The sequence below is a fragment of the Lycorma delicatula genome, chromosome 13 (assembly GCF_047948215.1).
Source record: "Lycorma delicatula isolate Av1 chromosome 13, ASM4794821v1, whole genome shotgun sequence".
Classification (NCBI taxonomy): Eukaryota; Metazoa; Arthropoda; class Insecta; order Hemiptera; family Fulgoridae; genus Lycorma; species Lycorma delicatula.
Window position 1 is genome coordinate 8,010,594 of NC_134467.1, and position 23,025 is coordinate 8,033,618.

The following is a 23,025-nucleotide window of genomic DNA, read 5'->3' on the forward strand; positions in this document are numbered from 1 at the left end:
AAAAATTCAGAAAACACTTTATTACATAATCAGAGGGTACCAAAGGTAATCACCACTGACGTGTATAGTTTTTAACCTCGGATAAGATCATAAGTAAATCTTACCTCAAAATTGTTTTTATTTCTAAATTTAAAGGGAAGTACAATACTAATTTCCAATGCAGTCTTGAATCACAACTTTTTTAATTTTAAAAAAATTATTCATCAACTATGAATAATAGAAATATGAATAGTAGAAAGTAGATATTATAAATATACAGAAATAAAGTAATTGAAAAAAAAAGACTATTTTAAATAATACTGGTAATATAAAAATATTTTTCTGTCGATCATTAATTTTTATTTTTTTAGTCTAAAATTACCATTTATCACTGGTAAGCATATGTAACTTATATTTTTCTTATTTACACTTATAAAAATAAAATTTAATATTAAAAATACAGTGTAATTACTAAAGATGACACTTGTGTTTGAACTCTTGTATCTTTTTTAAAAAAACATTTCAAGGTAAAAACAAAAAATTGAATTAATCTGCCGATTCTTTCTGCACTCATAAAATGTATTTCTTTCCAATATAACATATGATCCAGTGTATCATTCCATATTAATTACCAATCAAAGGAAAAGAATATAATATTAAAGGAGCGGAAATGAAGTTACGTTAGAAACAAAGAGCGGATTATTTTACAAGTAATGATAAATAAGAAATAAGGATGGAGCGTAAAGTGTCACAGAGAATAGAGCAGAACAGCATGTATTGAGAACATTAAGGTAAAGTAGTGAAATTAAAACGATGTGAAAAAGTTTTAGATGTAAAATTGTGGGTAGGGATGGAAGCAGGGCGCATTGAGTAAGGAAGGATATGTAGAAGAGAAATAAAGTTTCTGAGGAGGAATACTACTTTTTATTTTTAAGCTCACAGGTACCATTATTTTTAAAAATAATTGAAGATCATTTCACATTGAAAAAAAAAACTATTTTTTCATTAAACAAACAGTGACAATGAAAGTCACAATCTATTTTACAAATAAATATTGCAGATTTTACAAATTTTTTTTTTAGAAAGAGACAACTTGAAACACAAGTACCACATTAAAATTAAGATTAAAAGATATTGCTGTTATAAAATATTATAATCATTTTTAACTAAATTATTTTTCACTTTCGGAAATAATTTATAATGGGGTTTGCCTGACGCTTCCTTACGTAATATAGCATTCAACTCGTCTGGACTTATTTTATTTAACCAAAGCATATAATACTTATCTGCATCGACCGTATCTAAATCAACATTTTCACCGAATTCATCAGTAATAAATTTCTTCCAAACCTGCAATAAAAGTATAGTATTAACGTAATTAAATATAAAAATATTTTAAGTACGGTAAGAGTGGTCTTATTCATCTTTAAATAACATATGTCTGAAAGATTAATTAAGCGAGAAAAACTACTAACATAAACAATGAACCTGTAACTGAATTTAGTATAACATAATTTAATCTGACAATAAAGTTCAACCAAAAACTTTTAAATAGAAAAAATCTAAATTGAGGAATTCAGGAGTTGTAAATTTAATTAATGTAATGAAATACAAGCAAATTAAATGATTTTTTTTTATTCATAAGTAAAGGATTTGGATTCCAAACAATCGGCCAACATTCACTTTGTAATTATAAGGTATATTTTTAAAGTAAGATCTATCTTGTAAAAACAAATAAAACTACAAAATATGAATGAAGTTTATTACTTTGCCATAAAGACTACATTTATTTACTACTTTTCTATACAGCTGCTGATTCAACACATTTTTTGTAGTTTTTTCATTCCTTCTTCAAGAAATTCTGCCACCAGTGACTTAAACCACACTGCAACTTTATTTCTCAATTCACTGTCATCATCAAACCTTTGTGATGCAACCCGTTGTTTAAAGTGAGGAAAAATAAAATAAATGCAAGAACCAGTATATAAAGGCAAAATCAAACAAAATATTTATAAAACAAAGAAATCACTCAAAAACCCAAGGTGAATATTAAAAATTCATTAAATAGAATAAACAACCACAAAAAAGAAACATTTACAAACACAAATAAAAATCATGTGTAGATTACAAAAAAATATTTATTATTAATCAATAATATGTATAAAGCCAACTAAAATTAATCAAGGCAGAAATGTAAAGCACCTATTCCCTTTGTCTACCGATTTGAGAAAAGGAATAATTTAAAAATCTATAGAGTATAAGTTGTTTAAAGTTACACCTTTTAAACTTTTAAAACCCTTTTCAATTTAATTATAACGTATAGTACATTAAAAATTCTGAATTCTAGTATAAATTGGTGTAACACTCATAAAGACCTTACTTTAAAATCATATCTCGTACAAGAATTATTGCAAAATTTATCTCTATTTGACTGATTAAACAGAAAAAGATTTTTTTATAAAAGTGAATTATCTGCATAACATCATTACTTCTTCTCTTAAAGCCTATAGTGATAATAGCTTTTGCAAATCCTCATTGAAGAACACTTACGGCAGATCTTTTCTTGCAGATCACCGAAAGCATTAATTAGCCGACCAGAACTTCATTTTGGTAGATAAGGTGGTAATCTCACTAGGTTCCAAGTTCAGGTTTTCATGGAAACAGTAAAAAATCTATCAACTGAACCGCTCAAATACAGCGTTTATGCCCTGTGAAGTAGAGACCACTTACTACCGTACAAAATCCCATTTTTCAGTTTAAGATGTTTAAATTTTAATTTTTTTAAGATTTTGAAGTGAATGCACGAGCATCAATCTATTTATTATTACCGTAATACACACGACAATCATCTACAAATCTTAGTGCCAGCAGGACCTTACATTAGTAAAAGATTAATCATACCACCTCCCATCTGTTGGAGGCAAAATAATTCAAGCCCACTCTTTTTACCCGTATTTTATTAATACTGAATAGAACGGATGGCATATAAGCTTATAACAAAGATCCCAGATACCCAGTTGCTATAGAGTATATGCTATAGAAGTCAATAAATTTATTTTCAAATGTCAATCAGAACTCAATTTTGAAATAGACTTGATATTTCTCCCTTTCTCTTGGTCAAGAAGAGTCAAAACTTTATTTCATAATTGAAACTTAAATTAAACTTTAACGCCATAAATTCAACTTAATTAAACAATAATCAAATCTAATCATAGCAAAAGGACAGCAGAAAGAAACAAATATAATTAACACAGAAAATTGCAGCGTTTTTTTTATGATGACATAATCCATATTTTACATTAGAGTCCCTAAATGTTTCATCCAGTTAAGGTAAAACATTATGTATCTATGTAAAATAAAATAATACCAAAAAAAAAACTGTATTACTGACTTTTATCATTACTAAAGTTAAAATAGAAATATAAAATAAATCAAACTTACATGAGGTGATGGAACGTATGTCCTAGACAAATTATTAGGATTGTTTCCTTTTAATACATAAGGCTTGAGAAAATATAGTAGATAGTAATAAAAAAATATACGATGTTGCGAAGTACCCTGAAATGTAATTGTTTTATCACTACAACAATTTGGACCCTGAAAAAAAAAAAATGTCTATAAACGACCATCTACCATATTATATGTGCACTTTACTAACATACAACAAATCAAGAATCTTAACATAACATCCAAACTACCCAAGTATTCGTACCAAACAACAGAACACATTTTTACTAACAAATAGTTCTTTAATTTTCTACTTAAACATTATCAGTTCTTAATGATAATGTAATAAATTATTCATTAATTAACGTTATCCTGAGTATATTTTCACTAGGATTTGCTAAGAGTAAGAAAAAATATATATTTAAGCTGGCAAAGAATTACATCACTTTCCAAGCAAAATTGTGAGATAGGACCAATGGTGATGATACCTCCCCACTCCAATAAAACATTAAAATCATTGATATTCCATAAGTGAACGATATCAATGACCCAAATTCAAAATTAATCATAAAAACCTTCTTAAAAATCAGTTAACATGTTCAATGTGGACGACATCTCATTGACGTCGTCATGGGTTTGGCCACGAGGCTGATGAAGTGGCAGGGGATCAAGCAGCAATATTTATCAGCAACGATTCATTCACTACCGCTTCAAGGAAGGTTTGAATTACATATTCAAAACTTAGTTTACCATTCTTTTCTTAAATAATTTTTGGACAAATTTTAAAATTATTTTTTCTATATACTCAAATTTTCTTACCATTTTTGTTACAGTTTTAATTTTATTTTAGTTTTTTTCATTTTTTTTATATTAGAATTTAATATCAGTTGAACATTGGAATATTAAATACAAATTGTTCATTGAAAATCAGCCTAACAATGACATCAAAAAGGGTAAAGTTCATCTTTTGATTGTGTTTTAATACTAAACAAATTTAACACGTAACATTTTTTAACGCACATCACATAATCACCAGTTATTTATTGTTTTGTAAATTTATAAAAAATTTAATTTAAAAATCACATAATGAGAATAGTTCTTATTTTATCTCGCATAACCATGTATATGACTTTAATTTCTTTGAAAATATTGCTTTATTTTAACTGATTTATCACTTTTACATATTCTTTGAATTCATAAAATGCATTTCACTTTTTTATAAAATTATTTTTTGTTTCATTTGTTTTAAAATTCCATAAGATTATTTCAATGTTATCATTCCTGATTATTTCAATCTCTTTTTTTTAAATATGAAGATGATTCTGAGCCGCCAGGCCCTTCAGGAATAAATAAAATCCGTTACTCCAGAAGATAGAATCTTGTTATCGAAAAAAGTGTTTAATTTCCTAATGAATTCAGATATCGAAGATAATAAACCGGGTGGTAAGGGCCATGTAGAAAAGGCTGTAAAACACTTGCTTCAGGATTATTTAGACATAGAATACAGTGTTATATGGATCAATTTTATAACAGCATACCTCTGACCCATAAATTGTTGGGAAGAAAAACTGATGTAATGCGGACCCTGAAAGCAAACCGTAAAGGAAATCCAGTCAATATTATTAATAAAAAAATTTTCAAGAGGAGAAACTGACCGACAAAAGTGTCTGTATATTTAAGTGGTTCGACAAATGCCAGATTATGATTTCTTCTCAACACAGTGCACAAATGACAACAGCCAAAATCAGATCTGGAAAAGAAAAATATAAGCCCAAGGCTATCGCAAAAAGTAATAAAAGTATAGGCGGAATTGATCGAACAGATCAATACAACATGCAGATCAAATCATGGCTTACTACCCCCTCCCCCCTCACAGAAAGAATAACTTTGTGATAGTATGCAAAACTTGCTATTCATAAATTTCGTATGATTATGAATAACACATACCTACTGGACAAAACATACAGGCCTAACAAGAAAATGACATTGTTAAAATTTCAGGACGTGTTATTGAAAAATTAATCTATATTAACCAACAGAAAATAAAGCTGGAACCAGCAGTTTACAGACGCAGTGACAAAACCACCTAAATTCATATTGTACGGAAAATGGAAAAGAATGAATCTGGTAGAAAATCATGGAGGAAATTCTCGAGTTTGCATTCAAATAAAAGTTAGAAGGAATCCCAATATTACTGTTCATTGTGACATTCACAACCAGCTCTTTGTTTGTCTCATTGTTTTGAAATCTACCATAAGTACATTTACACTAATTTACATTTAGTTCAAGTTTTTTTATCGTTATTATTTCCATTTTAGTATTGTATTATATTTACTACTACTATTTATGTAATTCCTATCCACTGTTTTTTCAGTACTGTAAAGTATTATAATCGCATTTGATAAAATATTAACGTTTTGTTTGATTATTATAATTGAAATTAATAATGATCAATTCTGATATTTGTGTTTTTATTTTACATCTAACCCAATATACAATTTACACTGTTTTTTCTATAAAGTTCATAATATCTAAAATGCTTCTATTACTGTAGATTGTGCAGTATGAATAAAACTAATGAAAAAATATAACAATAATTATTTTGTTTTTCTTTGCTACTTGTTCTATGAAATAAACCATAACATGAAAATTTATATTTAAATATAAACAAGCCTACATTTTGATAAAGAATATAAATTATTTTGAAGTAATAAATATTTAATTATTTATAAATATCAGCAGACTGTACAACAGAAGTTTTAAAAATAAGGATTTTAAAAAAAAATCAGCCATATTGATCGGTTTCTTGATACCCCACTAGCACTGAATGTGTAAATCACGTCTGAAGATATAAAACAAAATAACTGATGAAAAAAAGCAAAAACATTAGGGTTATTAACCCACTTCCATGAATTAAAATTTTCAAATAATAGCTAAAGTAACATAGTAATGTTACAGAATCATCTAATTAGCATAAGAACATGATGCGAGTCCATAAATGACAAAAAAGATAAGTGTTTTTTGTCCTATTATCTCTCTTGACCGATTATAACCAAATTAAGTGGCATCAATAATCTATATACAGAAATCATTGTACTAAATTTCATCCAAATCAGTCTATACAGTCCAGATATAAAAAGAAACAGCTATTTATGTACATACATCCTTCTGGAATATTTCATTGCTAATTTGGTTTTTGGTCGTGGGGATCATGAAATATGAAGATCTACAAAAACTTAAGACATGCAAAATTTGACCTGATTAGCATACTTTCTCATACAGCATAGAGAATAGTGATAAACTCTTTCACAGATATAATAAAAAACATATATTGGTGGATATATCTTAATATTGGTGAACGACAATGGTAGCAGCCCAGATGTCAGAGGGAGCACAGTATATGTACGTGCTGGAACAAGCATCGCACGCGCTGCACAGATGACCGCGCAGTTCTCCTACCATAGCGGTGCTGCAGCCCCGCCACTCTCAGGCTCCAATAAAAGAGCGTGCACGAGAGTGAATATTTAATTCATCATCGACCACCACCTAGAGAAGACCAAGAAGAAAATGATGGAAGAAGACAGAAGTTCCCTGGCTGCCTCAACGTGGGACTTCCTGCCTATACAGCAGGCCTAGCCAGACCACCGAGGGAGCCGCTACACGTGGATGTTACCTTTCCACTCCAGCTTGTTGGGCTTCAATCACCCTGGCCGGTGAACTCAGCAGCAGGAGCCGGTCCAGTTCGAGATCGCTCGGGTAGAACCCCCTCGGCCATGCCGGCGAAAGACTACTTACGCTGACCCGACACTACAGGGCTCTGGTGGCCATCACTGCCACGCTGTAGCGGGGACCCAACTGCCGCTGAGGTTAAGCCCGGTCTGATTTAAAGGGACACGCCAACTCCCCGACTACAGCCAAGTCGACTTATCCGGAGACCCGCTTCCAAACCCAACAGCTCTTCTCACAGCTAACAACAAACCGGCCTTTTTCAGGGCTACTATAAGGTTATTAATTACATGAGCTATCAAAGCTAATCGATGACAAAAATAGCCCTTTTGTGTTTTAAAAATTTTAAATTTATTATGAACAAACACACAATTCTGTTGTCCAGTAATGGAATGATGTAATTTCAAAACATACAATCTAATGGTTGGCAATAATGCAATAGAACATAGTAAAATACTACGTTTTAAACATTATATCATTCCAGTACTGGACAAGAGCCGGTCTTCATGGCGTGAGTGGTAGCATCTCGATCCTTCATCCAGAGGTCCTGGGTATGAATCCTAGTCAGGCATGGCATTTACACACACTAAAAAAATTGTCATCCATCTCATCCTCTGAAGCAATACATAACGGTGGTTCCAGAGGTTAAAAAAAAAAGTACTGGACAGGAGAACTGGTATATATTATGTTCATAATAGATTTTTAAAACGGAAACAATTTTGACATTATAAAATGAATATATTTTAATGAAGTTATAGAATTTAATAACTGAAGATGCAGGATCCCATGAAAACTGATTATTTTAAATTAATATGGCAAGTTTAACTAATCTAATTACTGTGTTTTGGTGGTTTATACTTTCATACAATATACAAAAAAAAAAAATATATATATATATATATATATATACATATATTTAAAAATCATTTTTCATGATATGAATGAATATTCATTATATTCATTTCGTATACAGAGTGTTTCTAAAATGGTGGGCTGGCTATACTTTTCCGGATTCTACTTGTAAAGCTAAACAAAAAATATCCTTAGGAAAAATGGCAGGCAATCTCTCCTTCATTCTTCCCCTGTATGCCATTTTGCTATTTTTATATAAAAATTCATATCTCAAGTTTAGATAGACGAATCACATTTGATAAGCGTTTTGGTAATAAAGTTTAAAACGTCCTGGGTATGAATCCTAGTCAGGCATGGCATTTACACACACTAAAAAAATTGTCATCCATCTCATCCTCTGAAGCAATACATAACGGTGGTTCCAGAGGTTAAAAAAAAAGTACTGGACAGGAGAACTGGTATATATTATGTTCATAATAGATTTTTAAAACGGAAACAATTTTGACATTATAAAATGAATATATTTTAATGAAGTTATAGAATTTAATAACTGAAGATGCAGGATCCCATGAAAACTGATTATTTTAAATTAATATGGTAAGTTTAACTAATCTAATTACTGTGTTTTGGTGGTTTATACTTTCATACAATATACAAAAAATATATATATATATATATATATATACACATATGGACGAAATGATTCCGGAACCGATTTAAACTTTCTCCATACTTAAAATCTCAATTAAGAAAATCGGTTTGCGCCTCCACGTTGGTTCGTCTGGATAAACAGTTAGAAACGTGGAGATTTCTACTGGTGAACTAAATCGGAATCACCTCTCTGGATCACATCCAGAGTTGTAACTCGGGAATTTATTCCCACCCAAGGCTGACTTGCCTTTGAAAGTCAAATATGGAAGGTCTTTTAAGAAAAAATCCACCGTCTGGTAAATACCAGAGAAGGCTGCACTCGGATCCGGTGGGCAGCTGCTTAAAAGATAACAATGAATCGGAGCGTTTGGAAACACCCAAAAACAACACAACTTCAAAATTGAGGATAAGACACAAGCAAATAAACTACATTGCCACTCACAACATTAATTCTCTAACTCAACCCGGCAAACTAAAAACTCTAACAGACATAATGGACAAACAAAATATCCAAATCGCAGGACTTCAAGAAATGAGAAACACCGATCGAGAGCCGTTTGAATCTCAGGGTTACAGAATTTACAAAGGAATCCCCGGGAAACGTGTGATGAAGAATTGCCCACAGTTCGGAACAGGATTTGCAATCAATCTTAAAATAATTGACTCAGTCGTAGAATTTAAGTCTTACTCCCCCAGGATTTCAACCTTAACCCTAAAATCAGCCGATAAATTCTACACCATAATAAATGTCCATGCTCCCACCAATGACAAAAACAATCTTAAAAAAGATAGAGAAGAGATGGACAAATTCTGGGAACTTCTTGACCAAACTGCAAACAACATAAATAAGACCCACACGAAGATTTTAATAGGGAACTTTAATGCCCAACTTGGTAAAGAACGAAGATATCGTGATATTATCGGAAAATGGCCTGCCCAAAAGAAAACTAACAAGAACGGCCAAAGACTTGTCGAATTTTGCAGAAACCATAATATGATCTCAAAATCCACCTATTTTATGAGAAAACCAAACAAATTGAAGACTTGGAAACACCCAGATTGGAAAAAAGGAGAATGGCAACTGGATCATGTTTGCATGGACCGGAATTATCACAAGGAGATTTATAATGTAAAAGTCTTAAGAGGAACAGATACTGGATCGGACCATTACTTAATTAAAGTTAAAATAAAATTCACCCCGCATAAAAAGAAAAAATCCCAACCTAAAAACAAAAGAGCTTATGATCCACATAAATTAATAAACAATGCCATCTTTGAAGAAACAACAAAAAAAATCAAATTAACTAATAATTTAAAAGAACTGACATCCCAACTGAAAGAAATAGCTGAAGAATTAGCCCCTATAAACCCAAGAAAAAAACACCAATGGTGGAATGAAGAATGTGACAAAGCAGTCAAAGACCGACACCGGGCTTGGATCAACCACCAAACCCAGAAAACTGAAGAATCTAACCATGAATTCACCAAACAAAGGAAAATAACACAGAAAATTATAAGAGGAACCAAACGACAAGCCCAAAAAAACTTGATTCAGCAAATAGAAGAAACTTCCAAGAAAACTAATTTCCGAGACTATTATAACATTTTTGGTCAGGCTCTTCAAAGATATGAACCACCCACCCTTATGCTGAGAGGAAAAAAAGGAAATATGGCCCACACCAATAAAGAAAATGGTGAAATTTTGGCAGAAACCTTCAATAGACTCCTCAACTGTGACGACCCCCCAGAGCTTTTTGAGATTGACACTGAAACTCCAGTTAAAACTTCACCGGTAAATATCAACCCGCCAACAATTCAAGAAGTTCTCGCAGCCTTAAATGAAATAAAAAACTACAAAGCAAGCGGAGAAGACCAGCTTTTCGCAGAACTCTGGAAACACTCATCAGTTTATTCAGTCAAAACTTCCCTACATCTATGCCTCGTGAAAATATGGAACGAAGAAAAACTTCCAGAACACTGGACCACAGCCCTCATCCATCCATTACATAAAAAAGGGGATAAAACTAATCCGGAAAACTACAGAGGCATATCTCTCCTGGATTGCACATACAAAATCCTGTCGAGAATCATATACAACCGATGCAAAGACCAACTTGAACTGGAACTTGGGGAATACCAAGGGGGATTTAGGCCATGGAGAGGTTGCCCGGAACAAATAATATCCCTAAAACTTATGATGGACTTATATAAAAGACGGAAAAAACAACTAATAATCACCTTCGTCGACTTTAAAAGGGCCTATGATTGTATACACCGACCATCCATGCTGAATATTCTGAGAAACCTGGGCCTTCACTCTAAACTCGTAAACATGATAAAATTAACTTTAACCAATACCCAGTCCAGAGTGAAATTCAGAGGTGAACTCTCTCAACCCTTCTACATAAAAACTGGATTGAGGCAAGGAGACGGCCTCTCGCCACTCCTTTTTAACTGTGCCCTCGAATTTGTCATGAGAAAATGGTATGAAATAAATCCCAAAAATATAAAAATGGGTACTAAGAAAAACTCCATCACACTAAATTGCCTAGGATTTGCAGATGACCTCGCTCTTTTAGCAAATAATATTCAAGAAGCCAAAACACAAATCATGAGCCTTCAAAACCTAGCACAAAAGATAGGGCTTCATATCTCTTTCGAAAAAACTGAACTAATGGCCATAGATCCTCTGGTAATAGAGCACATTACAGTAAACAATCAGAAAATTAAAATAGTAAAACAATTTAAATATCTAGGGGAAATAATAACTTATAATTTAAATGAAAAAGTGACATGGCAAAACAGGACAAATAAAATGATTAAATCCCAAAAATTAACTTGGTCAACATATAACAAAAAATGCCTTTCTGCTAAAACAAAACTTAAACATTATAAAACTGTAGTACAGCCAGAAGTCACCTACGGAAGCGAGAGACCCTTTTCAAAATCACTCAGAAAAACCGAATTGAAAAAATTCTGAAAATAGAGAGGAGAATTGTCAGAACGTGTATCAATAAAAAACACCAAAAAGAAGGCCGATGGTGGATTGTGCCAAATGAGGTGGTGTATCGAGAAATAGAGCCTGTTACTGATACTATGCGGAAAAAAAGAATCTCTTTCTTCGGTCATCTCATAAGGACACCGCAAACAAGACTGTCAAGAAATATCATTGAAAAGCTCTGGTTCCAAAAGCTAAAAGTAGGATGGATCAAAGAAATTAGAGAAGATATGAAAGAATTGGGAATTTCCCTGACTGACCTACAGAATAAAACTGAAAAAATTACAAAGCTAAAAGATAAGAGCATTAGATTTAAACAAAAGACAGACAAACGACAAAATACAACGAAGAGGGTGTTTACGGATGAAGAAAAGAAAGCAAGATCTGAACGGATGAAGAAATACTGGGCAGCTCGAAAGAGTAAAATAACACGCTTTTCTCAGAAAAGATCCAACTAAAATTGACTTAAGTGGTGCCATGTTGGCCGTAAAAGCATAATAATAATAATAATATATACATATATTTAAAAATCATTTTTCATGAAATGAATGAATATTCATTATATTCATTTCGTATACAGAGTGTTTCTAAAATGGTGGGCTGGCTATACTTTTCCGGATTCTACTTGTAAAGCCAAACAAAAAATATCCTTAGGAAAAATGGCAGGCAATCTCTCCTTCATTCTTCCCCTGTATGCCATTTTGCTATTTTTATATAAAAATTCATATCTCAAGTTTAGATAGACGAATCACATTTGATAAGCGTTTTGGTAATAAAGTTTAAAACGTCCTGGGTATGAATCCTAGTCAGGCATGGCATTTACACACACTAAAAAAATTGTCATCCATCTCATCCTCTGAAGCAATACATAACGGTGGTTCCAGAGGTTAAAAAAAAAAGTACTGGACAGGAGAACTGGTATATATTATGTTCATAATAGATTTTTAAAACGGAAACAATTTTGACATTATAAAATGAATATATTTTAATGAAGTTATAGAATTTAATAACTGAAGATGCAGGATCCCATGAAAACTGATTATTTTAAATTAATATGGTAAGTTTAACTAATCTAATTACTGTGTTTTGGTGGTTTATACTTTCATACAATATACAAAAAAAAAAATATATATATATATACATATATTTAAAAATCATTTTTCATGATATGAATGAATATTCATTATATTCATTTCGTATACAGAGTGTTTCTAAAATGGTGGGCTGGCTATACTTTTCCGGATTCTACTTGTAAAGCTAAACAAAAAATATCCTTAGGAAAAATGGCAGGCAATCTCTCCTTCATTCTTCCCCTGTATGCCATTTTGCTATTTTTATATAAAAATTCATATCTCAAGTTTAGATAGACGAATCACATTTGATAAGCGTTTTGGTAATAAAGTTTAAAACTTAGCAAAAAATCAGTACTTAAATACCTTTGAAAATTACAAAATAGTAGCCATATTTATTTTTCAATCAGTTATATCTCCGTAAATATTATTTTTAACAAAATTTATGTTTTTGCTAAAATATTAAGCCTTTTACTTTGAACAAAATGACATTTTAATTTTGAAAACGAATAATAGAGTTATGGGATAAAATTGATGTTGTAATTTTTTGTCTGTTTTTATTTCCTCCACTTTACGTTCAATTTGATTAAATATTAATCGTTTTTATTTATTGTCAATTCTACTGCTATTGTAAATTAGTATCAAATTAAGTAATAATTTTCTCTCAATAATAAATCTAATAATTATGACACAAGATACAACAGTAATTTTCTCCCATACCTCTATTATTTATTTTCAAAATTAAAATGTCATTTTGTTCAAAATAAAAAGCTTAATATTTTAGCAAATCATATAAATTTTGATAAAACTAATATTTATGAAGATATAATAGACTGAAAAATAACCATGGCCGCCAGTTTGTAATTTCTAAAGTTAAAGTCTTGATTTTTTGCTAATTTTAAAAATTTTAATAACCAAGATGCTTACCAAATATTAATATGATTCATCTATCCAAACTTAAGATATAAATTTTTGTATAAAAACAACAAAATGGCAGGCAAGGGGAGAATGAAGGAAAAATTGCCAGTTTTTTTGTTTAGTTTAACAAGTACACTAGTGAAAAATTATAGCCAGCCCACCATTTCAGAAACATCCTGTGTGTGTGTGTATGTATATGTGTTAGTTTGTGGTGTGTGTGTGTGTGTGTGTGTGTATGTGTGAGTTTGTGGTATGTGTGTATGTATATGTATGAGTTTGTGGTGTGTGTGTGTGTGTGTGTGTGTGTGTATGTGTGTGTGTGTATAGCTCTATAGCAGAGCTATAGCCTTAACTGGTCTAATTTGGGCATAGCGGTTTTCACCCGATCTTGATGTCTTGACACCTAAGGAACCCCAAAAAGCAGAAGGAAATTTGCCAGTTAATGTTTGTGTGTGTTCAGTGTCGCACTCTTAATCACCTTATATCTGCAGAACTACGCGATTGATTTTGATCAAACTCGATCAGATCACTTCTACATATGGGGCATTCATGTCATTAAATTTTCAACTTAAAAGATCAAGGGGATGAGGCTGTAAAGCAAGGCCACCCGAAGTCTCGAGATTTCACCTGAATAACATTTTTCTTAAGCGCATTTTTTAACAATTAAAAATAAATAATATTTGCAAAATCACACCCCCACACCAAAAATGCTCTAAATAGTACTCTCTCTCTCACCACTAGGAGCGCTAGTGTAGCACTGATATGTTATGACGTTACAGGTGAGCGGTATTCATTTATTAAATAAATGAATAATATTTAAGGTGTAACAAAGTATTAAATGTGGCTGCTGCTAGTACCGCCATACCTGCACAAATGAAATACAGTATGCATGCGTGCTTTAGTTAGAATCATTGAATTAAATAAACAAAAAATATTACGTTTAAATAAAATTATAATTATTTTAAATTAAGTTGTGTGTGTGTAAGCCGTGCATCAGATAAAAGCCACATGACAGGAAAGTCCTACAACTGTGTTGTCAGCATTTTTTATTACGCTCCATGTATATTCTGAAATTCTTTTTAATTTATTTTTATTAAGTGCAATACTCATTAAACATTACAATAATATGTACAATACACATGACAAACTTTTTTAATTCTCAAATTATCCACATTTCTAATTATCAGGATTCAGTCTTGCAAAGGTCAATCCAGATAATGGCATATACACCGGAAAACAAAAATCTAATATTAACAAACAAAAAAATGATACCGATAACAGAGTGATGCCAAACATCAGTTACTATGATGGATGTTAATGAATTTTGTAGCGTGTAAAAAATAACACATCTGACCAGGATAGACTGAAATAAAGCTAATATATACCTGAAATTATGCGAGCAACTGATTACAGATATACATAAACTGTAAACTAACAATTTTTGAGTATTAATGTTATAAATACAATGAGTATGAGTATAATTGATATAAATATATTGTATAAGTGTTACTGTTATAAATACTAACCTGTATATTTGGATAAACTCGTCTCCTGAAATATTTAGTCAATAAATTAGAATTACCAGGAGAATACAACTGTTCTGGTGTAAAAGTATGAAATCTGCCACGACCTTTGCTATCTCTTGTGTCTTCTGGGTGTACATCCAAAACAGCTAAATGTTTACCTAACAAATTAAAAAAATTAATTTATTTATTATGTTTATTATTCGATATAATACAATATATGTGTGTATATATTTTAAAACACAGATTGTTAATAGAGTACATAGCCCCTTAAATACCTTTTCAACAGTTAAAAACACAAAAATGCAATTTAGTAAACAAACATTGAAAGGATCTATTTTTCGGTATGAGATCACCAAAAAAATATTTTGACTGGTAAAACAACTACTTTTTAAAAATGGCCAACATTACAGCCAAAGCAGTGGTCTCATATACTGAAAAACAGATTGTTTTGAGGTAAAAGCATTTGGGGTATTCGATTATAATTCAACAATTTTCAAAAATTTTATTGCATCACAATTTTTGATTTTGATATTTGGTATGATAACTTTCCACCTTGTAGTGGGCAAAAAAAATACGTTAAATACCTAAAATAAATTTTCTTGAGTAGTTTTTTCTTACTTACTTGCCAACAGGTAAGAACAGCCATTTTCACAACAGGTGAAAAACAGCCATTTTCATCAGTCTTTCCATGAGCTGTAGCATTCATATTTTACATCAAGCAGAGGTCAAAAGCGGCTTTTTATAAAGAATAAAGATGGAACTTCATCTTAGTATACTCAAAATTACTTTTCTTATATAACCAAATATTGTAATGTTTACTGTAGTTACGTTTACAAATTGTTATTTCAAATGTTAGGTCCAAAATATATAATGAAGGGTTTAAGGTAACAGGCCTGGTTTTTACCTTTTAACTCATAGGTACTAGTACTTATAAAAAAAAAATTGGACTTTTACAGAGTGTCCTTCATTAAAAAAAATGGCCATCTAATTGTAAGATTTTGAAAAGTCTCATTTTATGAGGCCTAAAAACCACATGTAACAGACAAGTGGCAAAAATCTGAAATTTTTACAGCAGTAAATACTTTTTATCTACCTTAAAACCACATAAAATTTATTTTGTTACTCAAAGGGGTTGACAAGTAATGAAGCCATCAAAACCGCTGAAAACACTGTTCCTTCTAACCATGAACAATGTATACAGAAAATTCACGGCATGTATTTTTTAAGATAATAATGTAGGCCTAATATACAAAATATTTTGATACGTGTATAATGCAGTAGTTTATATTCTAGATAGTTTGTTACTTAAAGTATGACTCTTACACATAAACTCATGTTTAAACACAAAAGTGAACAGATACGCATGCACGTGAATGTTTTTGTAATCCTGAATGTAAACATTGTAGAAGACTCAGTTACTGTTTTGATTTCAGTGTGATAAGTTGTATTGTTGCTAGTGTTAATACTGTGGTTAGGTAACGCATAATTGTTTATAAAGTATTTTATTAACTGTGAACTTCTCTTTTATATGATGATATCTTTTATAGCATAAAAGATATTGCAATAAGTGTTCAAGTGGCATTCACACTGAAACAGTGTCAAAAACTGACTTACAATAGATCTTCAGTATTCCACCTTTTTAGAGTTTACCGAACAGGAAATAACTTTGTTATCTTTAAGAAGTAAATGTACTGAAACAAAAAATATCTATACTTAACATAAAACTGAATAATTAGAAAAAATATTGACATATTAATGGAAAAAGTTGCTCTAACCTATTTAGCTGTCGCACTAAACCAATTAAGAAATCTCTTCAAGAAATAACATTGGCACTTTCAATGAGAAATCCAAATTTAAAATTAATTCCAGGCAGAGCAATGTGTACAAAATTCTTAAACAAAATATAAAAACCACAAGATGATACAGAAAGCGAACCAGAAACTCAAGATATTTTTGACCCTCAATGTGTTATAGTAGTCTGTGAATAAAGCTTGTTCAGCACTTGGAATTTCCCCTGTTAAGGTTCAAAAATTATACAGTAGAGTAGTTCAAAGGAACCAATTTTACAAAATAGAGTTACAAAAATAGTCAAGTCAGTAATCCAGTAAATTAAATGATTCCTTTGATTTAAATATTTTTATAGAAGAAACCAGTTTATTACCACAAAATTAATGCTGATTTAGGTACGCAATGCAAAGAATTAATCATTAAAATAAAGAATAAAATGAAAACTGTTACATCAACTAAGGAAAAAATTAATATTTTAAGTTTATTACCAAGCAGCTCAAAAAATTAAAAATGAGTTTGGTGGTCAGTATTTAGCTCATCAATCCAAACAATTGGTTAAAGCAAATGAAATTTTGCCACAAATCTGAAAAAAGAAACTCAGTCACTTAATTGATGAAAATGTTATTAAATGTGTCCCAACTTTTTTACAGAATGAAGAATACAGCCAAATGATGCCAGCCATAAAGGATTGTGTCTGTAAGACAAGCTGACGGGAAGAAAATTAATATTTAAAAAAGCTTATCTTATGAAACTTAAAAGAACTGTGCACAGCCTTCAAAGAAAAACATAATTTAAAAATTGGTTTTTCAAAATTTGCTAATTTAAGACCTAAATTCTGTGTTCTGGCTGGTAGGTCAGGTACTCACCCTGTTTGTGTGTGTGTGTCTCCAACCAAAATTTAAAACTCACGTTATCTGCTCTAAAAATTAAATTTGATTATAAAATTCTCCTTTCAACCATGGTATATGATGTAGAAAATGAAACGGACATGCTATCATAGTGTGAAAAATGTCCAGGCACTAATGAAATGCTCAGATTACGCAAGAGAGCTAGGATGATTTTGATAATGAAATTATCTTCAAACAGTGGGTTTCTGTCGACTGCTGTGAACTAATTACTGAAATTCTTCTATTTTAAGAGAACTTAGATAAACATAGAGAAAATTTAAGTAATCTAAAAAGGCATAATTTTATTGCAAAGAAAAAAGCTAGTTTCATCAACATTAGAACGGAAAACTTGTTGGAATGTATTGTAATGGGAAACTTATCTTAAAATTTTTCTTTTGTGATACAGGATGAGTCCGGTGACATCACTGGTCAAAAACTGGTACTAACGTATTAATGCCACTGCAGCTACAGCTTTATTTAAAAACAAAGTAGTCAATCGCATTTCGGTGGATTAACATTAACTGGATTTTGGTGCTATAACATTAAGGTTATATTATTAATAAGTTGTATATATTATGCATATTTAATGTTAATTATAAGAGGTTAGCGAGCGATGCAAGCGTAGGTTATATTTAGTTAGGTTATTTTGATATACATACGATTTGTCAGTACACAAAGTCAACATAACCTAAAGCTGTAGCTGCGGTGGCGTTAACACATAAGAACCAAAACTTATGCCACAGTACATCCATTTATCATATATTTTAAAAATGAAGGAAAATTACAAAGCCAAAGTTAAGGTGTGATTAGCAAGTACTTGAAGCATAATACTACCATCGTTCTTCTGCTTCCAAAAGCAAGTTATCAATAAAGTGAAAACACTGATACCACAAGTTAAACAATTTTTTTATTTTTCTGATGGTTCCTCAACCCAGTATAAAAACAAACAAAAAATTCATAAATTTGTGCTAGAATCAAAAAAATTTTGAAATTGTGGCTCAACAGCATTTTTTTGCCTCATGGAAAAGGACCATGTGATTGTATTGGTGGAATTGTAAAAAGGACTGTGACTAAAGTAAGCCTTCAAAGGACAGTCAACTATGAAATATTGTTACACCTTGTGAAAGTATTTATTACAAACACAATATTAAAAATGTAACATTTATTTTTTGCTCTAATAAAGATGTTTAAGAAAATGAAGAATACCTCAGTTCTCGTTATCAGATAATTCTAGGGCAACAGTCCTACAAACAAGAACCTTTCACAGCTATGTTCCAACAAGTCAGAAATGTATTCTGAACTAGGACAATCTCTGAATTAGAAACATTTATGTTAGTATCGGTACATAAGGGCATTACTGTTTCTGATTGCTTTATAGGTTTACCAAAGCCAAAATGTAAAAATTATGTCTGACGCGTATACGATGGCAAGTTTATGGTTAGGTGAAGTAATTGAAGTCAAATACATGAAGATGAAGAGAAATAACAAATACACTTTCCATTCGCAGGGTACTGGTACTTCATCCAAGAAATCACTGGGGGATCATCAAACATGGGTTTAACTGGAAAATATTTTAAAGATGCTCATGCCTTCAGAGCTTTATCTATCAACTACTGGAAGCGGACACAACATTACACCAAAGATGAATGAGGACTTACCAGTTCTATTCAATAAAAAAATGGCAGGAGCACTGTTACATTAGTTAAGTTTGTTATTAAAAAGTCCAAGATTTCTTCATAACTTGCATTAGCAGCAGTAAAATAAGGTAAAAGTGAATTGAACAACTTATTAATGTATTTGAATTGTTTATCATATTGTAATTATTTTTCTTTCTGTAACTGACTATTTATTAATTATCTGTGTATACATTCTAATGACTTTAATTGTAACTTCTATAATCTGAAAAAAATACATATTACTCTTGGATAAATTTTTAACGGTAGAAAGAATGGTGTTTTTAGTGGTTTTGTTGGCTTCCATTACTTGTCAAGCCCTTTGAGTAAAAAAATAAATTTTATATGGTTTTAAATTACATAAAAACTACTTACTGCTGTAAATATTTCAGGTTTTTGCCACCTGTCCCACATGTGGTTTTTGAGGCTCAAAAATGAAACATTTTCAACATCTTACTATTTGGCAGCCATTGTTTTTAATGAAGGACACAGTTGTTAACAGTCCAATTTTTTTGTATAAGTACAACTAATACCCTAAGAGTTAAAAGGTAAAAACCAGGCCTGTTACCTTAGGCCCTTCATTATTTATTTTGGTCCCAGAATTTGAAAAAACAACAATATGTAAATGTATTTTAAGTAAACAAAACAAGATGTGGTTATGTTACAAAATCAATTTTGAGTACACTAAGATGAAGTTCCATCTTCAATCTTCCAAAACCCCTTTTTGACTCTCTGTACAATGTAAAATAAGAATGCTACAGCTCATAGTAAAAGTGACAAAAATGGCTGTTTTTACCTGATGCCTAGTTAGAAGTCTTTTTTGGCCACTACAAGGTGGGTAGTTATCATATACCAAATATCATCAAAATAAAAAATAGTGATTGACTGATCATTTGTTGAATTAAAATGGAATACCACATGATGTCATTGGTTTATTTTCCTATTCTGATTAGCTAATTACGAAAGTAATCTGTGTGGGTAGTGAATGTTAAGAATATCTTCCGCATTAAAGAGGGAATGTGTGTTGTAATTGGTTTATTTTCCTTTTAATAAGATAGTTACAAAAGTAATCTGTGAGTTCGGTGAATGGTTAGAAAATCTGTGAAAAATACTGAATGGTTAGAGTAAAAGCGATTAACAATTTCTTTACCCACTCGTAAATTGCACCAGATTTAAATCTTAACGGTAAATTAAAATAGAAAAATGGTAATTTTACATATACCCATATGATATTATATGAATGTTTTACTTTTCTTTCTGCATAAATTTATAAACAATATAAATTAACTCAGAAATTGTCAGCTTACATGTATTTTCTTTAACCTATATTTCAGCCATACTATTGAATTTCTTATCTTAAACAAAACAGAAAAGCTCACACAAAATTTAGTTTCTCTAAGAAATTTTAGACATTTCCTAATTATTATTTATTAAAAATATTTATATTAAATTTATAATAAATCAATTTTATAATCAATTTTCGAAATAATGTAGAGCAATTTCTTTGGAACCAATTTATTTGCTTTTCTGAACTTACAAGACAAATGCTACTTTATTCTACAAAATATTTTTTTTAAATTTTTATCCATATATTTCATCCTTTATAACAAATTATCATTTTCATACATTTTTTGTGCGTATTCTTTCTCTCAATATATTGCTTTATATTTGGCATTTATTAGAAAAAGTTAAACCTAAAGCATTTACCTAAATAATAATCTTCAGCTTTCCAATGTTTTCCACTTGATTCACATTTCTGCGTTGTATTAAATTTTTTAATTAATAATTTAATAGCACCTCTACTCAATACAAAACCAGCTTCAGCAGTATTGTAATAAGTTGACCAGAAACAAGATAAATCACCTAAATAATAGGGCTTATTATAATCTTTATAGATAACATAATACCGTAAATTTTCTGGTATAACAAATACGTCATCGTGCACAAATATAACCCACTGAATCGTTTTCTTGTATAATTTATACAAAAATAAAATAGAATCGCATAAAAAATGCCAAGAATGTTTCGGCTTGAATACTGTAACATTTAAATACTTAAAATTATCACTATTATTTGTACCGTCATCCATTCCAATTAAGTGATAATTATTACAATGTTTTGCCCAACTTTTACTGGCAGCAAACGAGTTACTTAAGTCTGAAGAAAATATAACACACAGTATATTACTTTTATAATTCGGTTTAAATGCTTTTTTCTTCATTAAACTTCTATATTTATTACCGATTAGACCAATTTTTTCAAAACTATCAACATTTTTATGATTATATTTTAATGGAAAAACAGCTTTATTTAAAGAAGACTGGTCGGAAAAGTCGTTCGTGAAATTATTAGAGAAAAATACTAAAATAGCTAATACTACACCGATAGCAAAACCTAAAATGAAAGCAAAAATTATTTTTACTCGAATCATAATAATTATTTATTATGAGTCCTCCCATTACATAAATTAAATTATATCACTAACTTTTTATCGTTAAGTACGCGAATAACAGAAAAAAACTCGCAAATCTAAACGATTACAAACACAGGTTATGTCAACTAAACTACTCTAAACATTTTGTTGATCTACGAAAGCTGTAATTAGACTGCTGAACATCAGCGCTACCAATAGGCTTTTTCGTTATAAACTGTAATATAAATTCCAATTTCAGATTTAATTTGCAATAAGTAATAAAAGATTAATACAGTTTTGTTTTAAGAAATGAATTGGGTTTTGTATTTGTAAATTAAACGTGTTGCAGTTTTTGTTTTAAAAATTCTCAATGAAGTTGTTTCATTAGTTCATAATTTGGAATACAGAGTTACGACATTGAGTCAATCATTTTGAATTACCTGTATTATCCAAACTCCCAAAACAATAAATTCGTTACGGTTTCGGCGAGAGTTTGCCGTCAATTGTAAACATCAAAAATCGAAAATCAAAATTCAACAATTTATTTATTTATAGTTCTTCAAAAAGACATTGTCCGAATCAAAAAAGGCAAGATAATAGTTATATATTTTTCCTGTTTCATTTTCTCAAATACAACAACATACACTGTTAAATATTTTATCCCTATATATTGAATATTAATTATTCATAAATATTAAATTCCTCCACTAATATTGTAACTAAATGATACAACTTTTTTAATAGAAAACAAATCTGAGATACGGGAGAGGATCTTGGTCGTTTGTCTAATTTTTATGGACTTCTCTATTCAGATAGATCGTTATCGTAGTAACATGCGAAAGCGTTAAATGTGAAATGTAATCTGATATAACGAAGACGACAAGTCTTCTTCATTGGTTTAATTTTATCGCCTTTTGTATTCAGATTATATTGTTACCGTAGTAACCTGCGAAGGCGTTAAATGATAACTGTCATCTAAGATCAAGTCTTAAAGAACAAGAATAAAATTAAAGAACAAGTCTTCTATAATGGTCTAAATTTTATCGGCGTGTCTATTCAAATAAATTGTTACCGTAGTACCTTGCGAGGGCGTTAAA

The 23,025-nt window shown here is 30.6% G+C and overlaps 1 protein-coding gene across 1 annotated transcript; it reads right to left on the reverse strand.

The window, feature by feature from the left end:
• Positions 1-331: 331 nt before the first annotated feature.
• LOC142333774 (C1GALT1-specific chaperone 1-like protein) lies at positions 332-22,064 on the reverse strand. The gene is made up of 4 exons (XM_075381287.1): positions 21,223-22,064; positions 15,168-15,325; positions 3,421-3,576; positions 332-1,329 (listed from the first exon to the last, which is right to left on the reverse strand). The coding sequence occupies exons 1-4, from the start codon at positions 21,944-21,946 to the stop codon at positions 1,120-1,122; spliced, it is 1,248 nt and encodes a 415-aa protein (XP_075237402.1). The 5' UTR covers positions 21,947-22,064; the 3' UTR covers positions 332-1,119.
• Between the last annotated feature and the right edge of the window lie 961 nt (positions 22,065-23,025).

Coding starts and splice junctions, on each gene's coding strand:
- LOC142333774 (XM_075381287.1), bottom strand. CDS start 21,946: ATGATTCGAGTAAAAATAATTTTTGCTTTCATTTTAGGTTTTGCTATC. Junction 15,326..21,222: donor AGCTGAAGATTATTATTTAG/GTAAATGCTTTA, acceptor TTAATTTGTTAG/GTAAACATTTAGCTGTTTTG. Junction 1,330..3,420: donor CATACGTTCCATCACCTCAT/GTAAGTTTGATT, acceptor CTTTTATTGCAG/GTTTGGAAGAAATTTATTAC.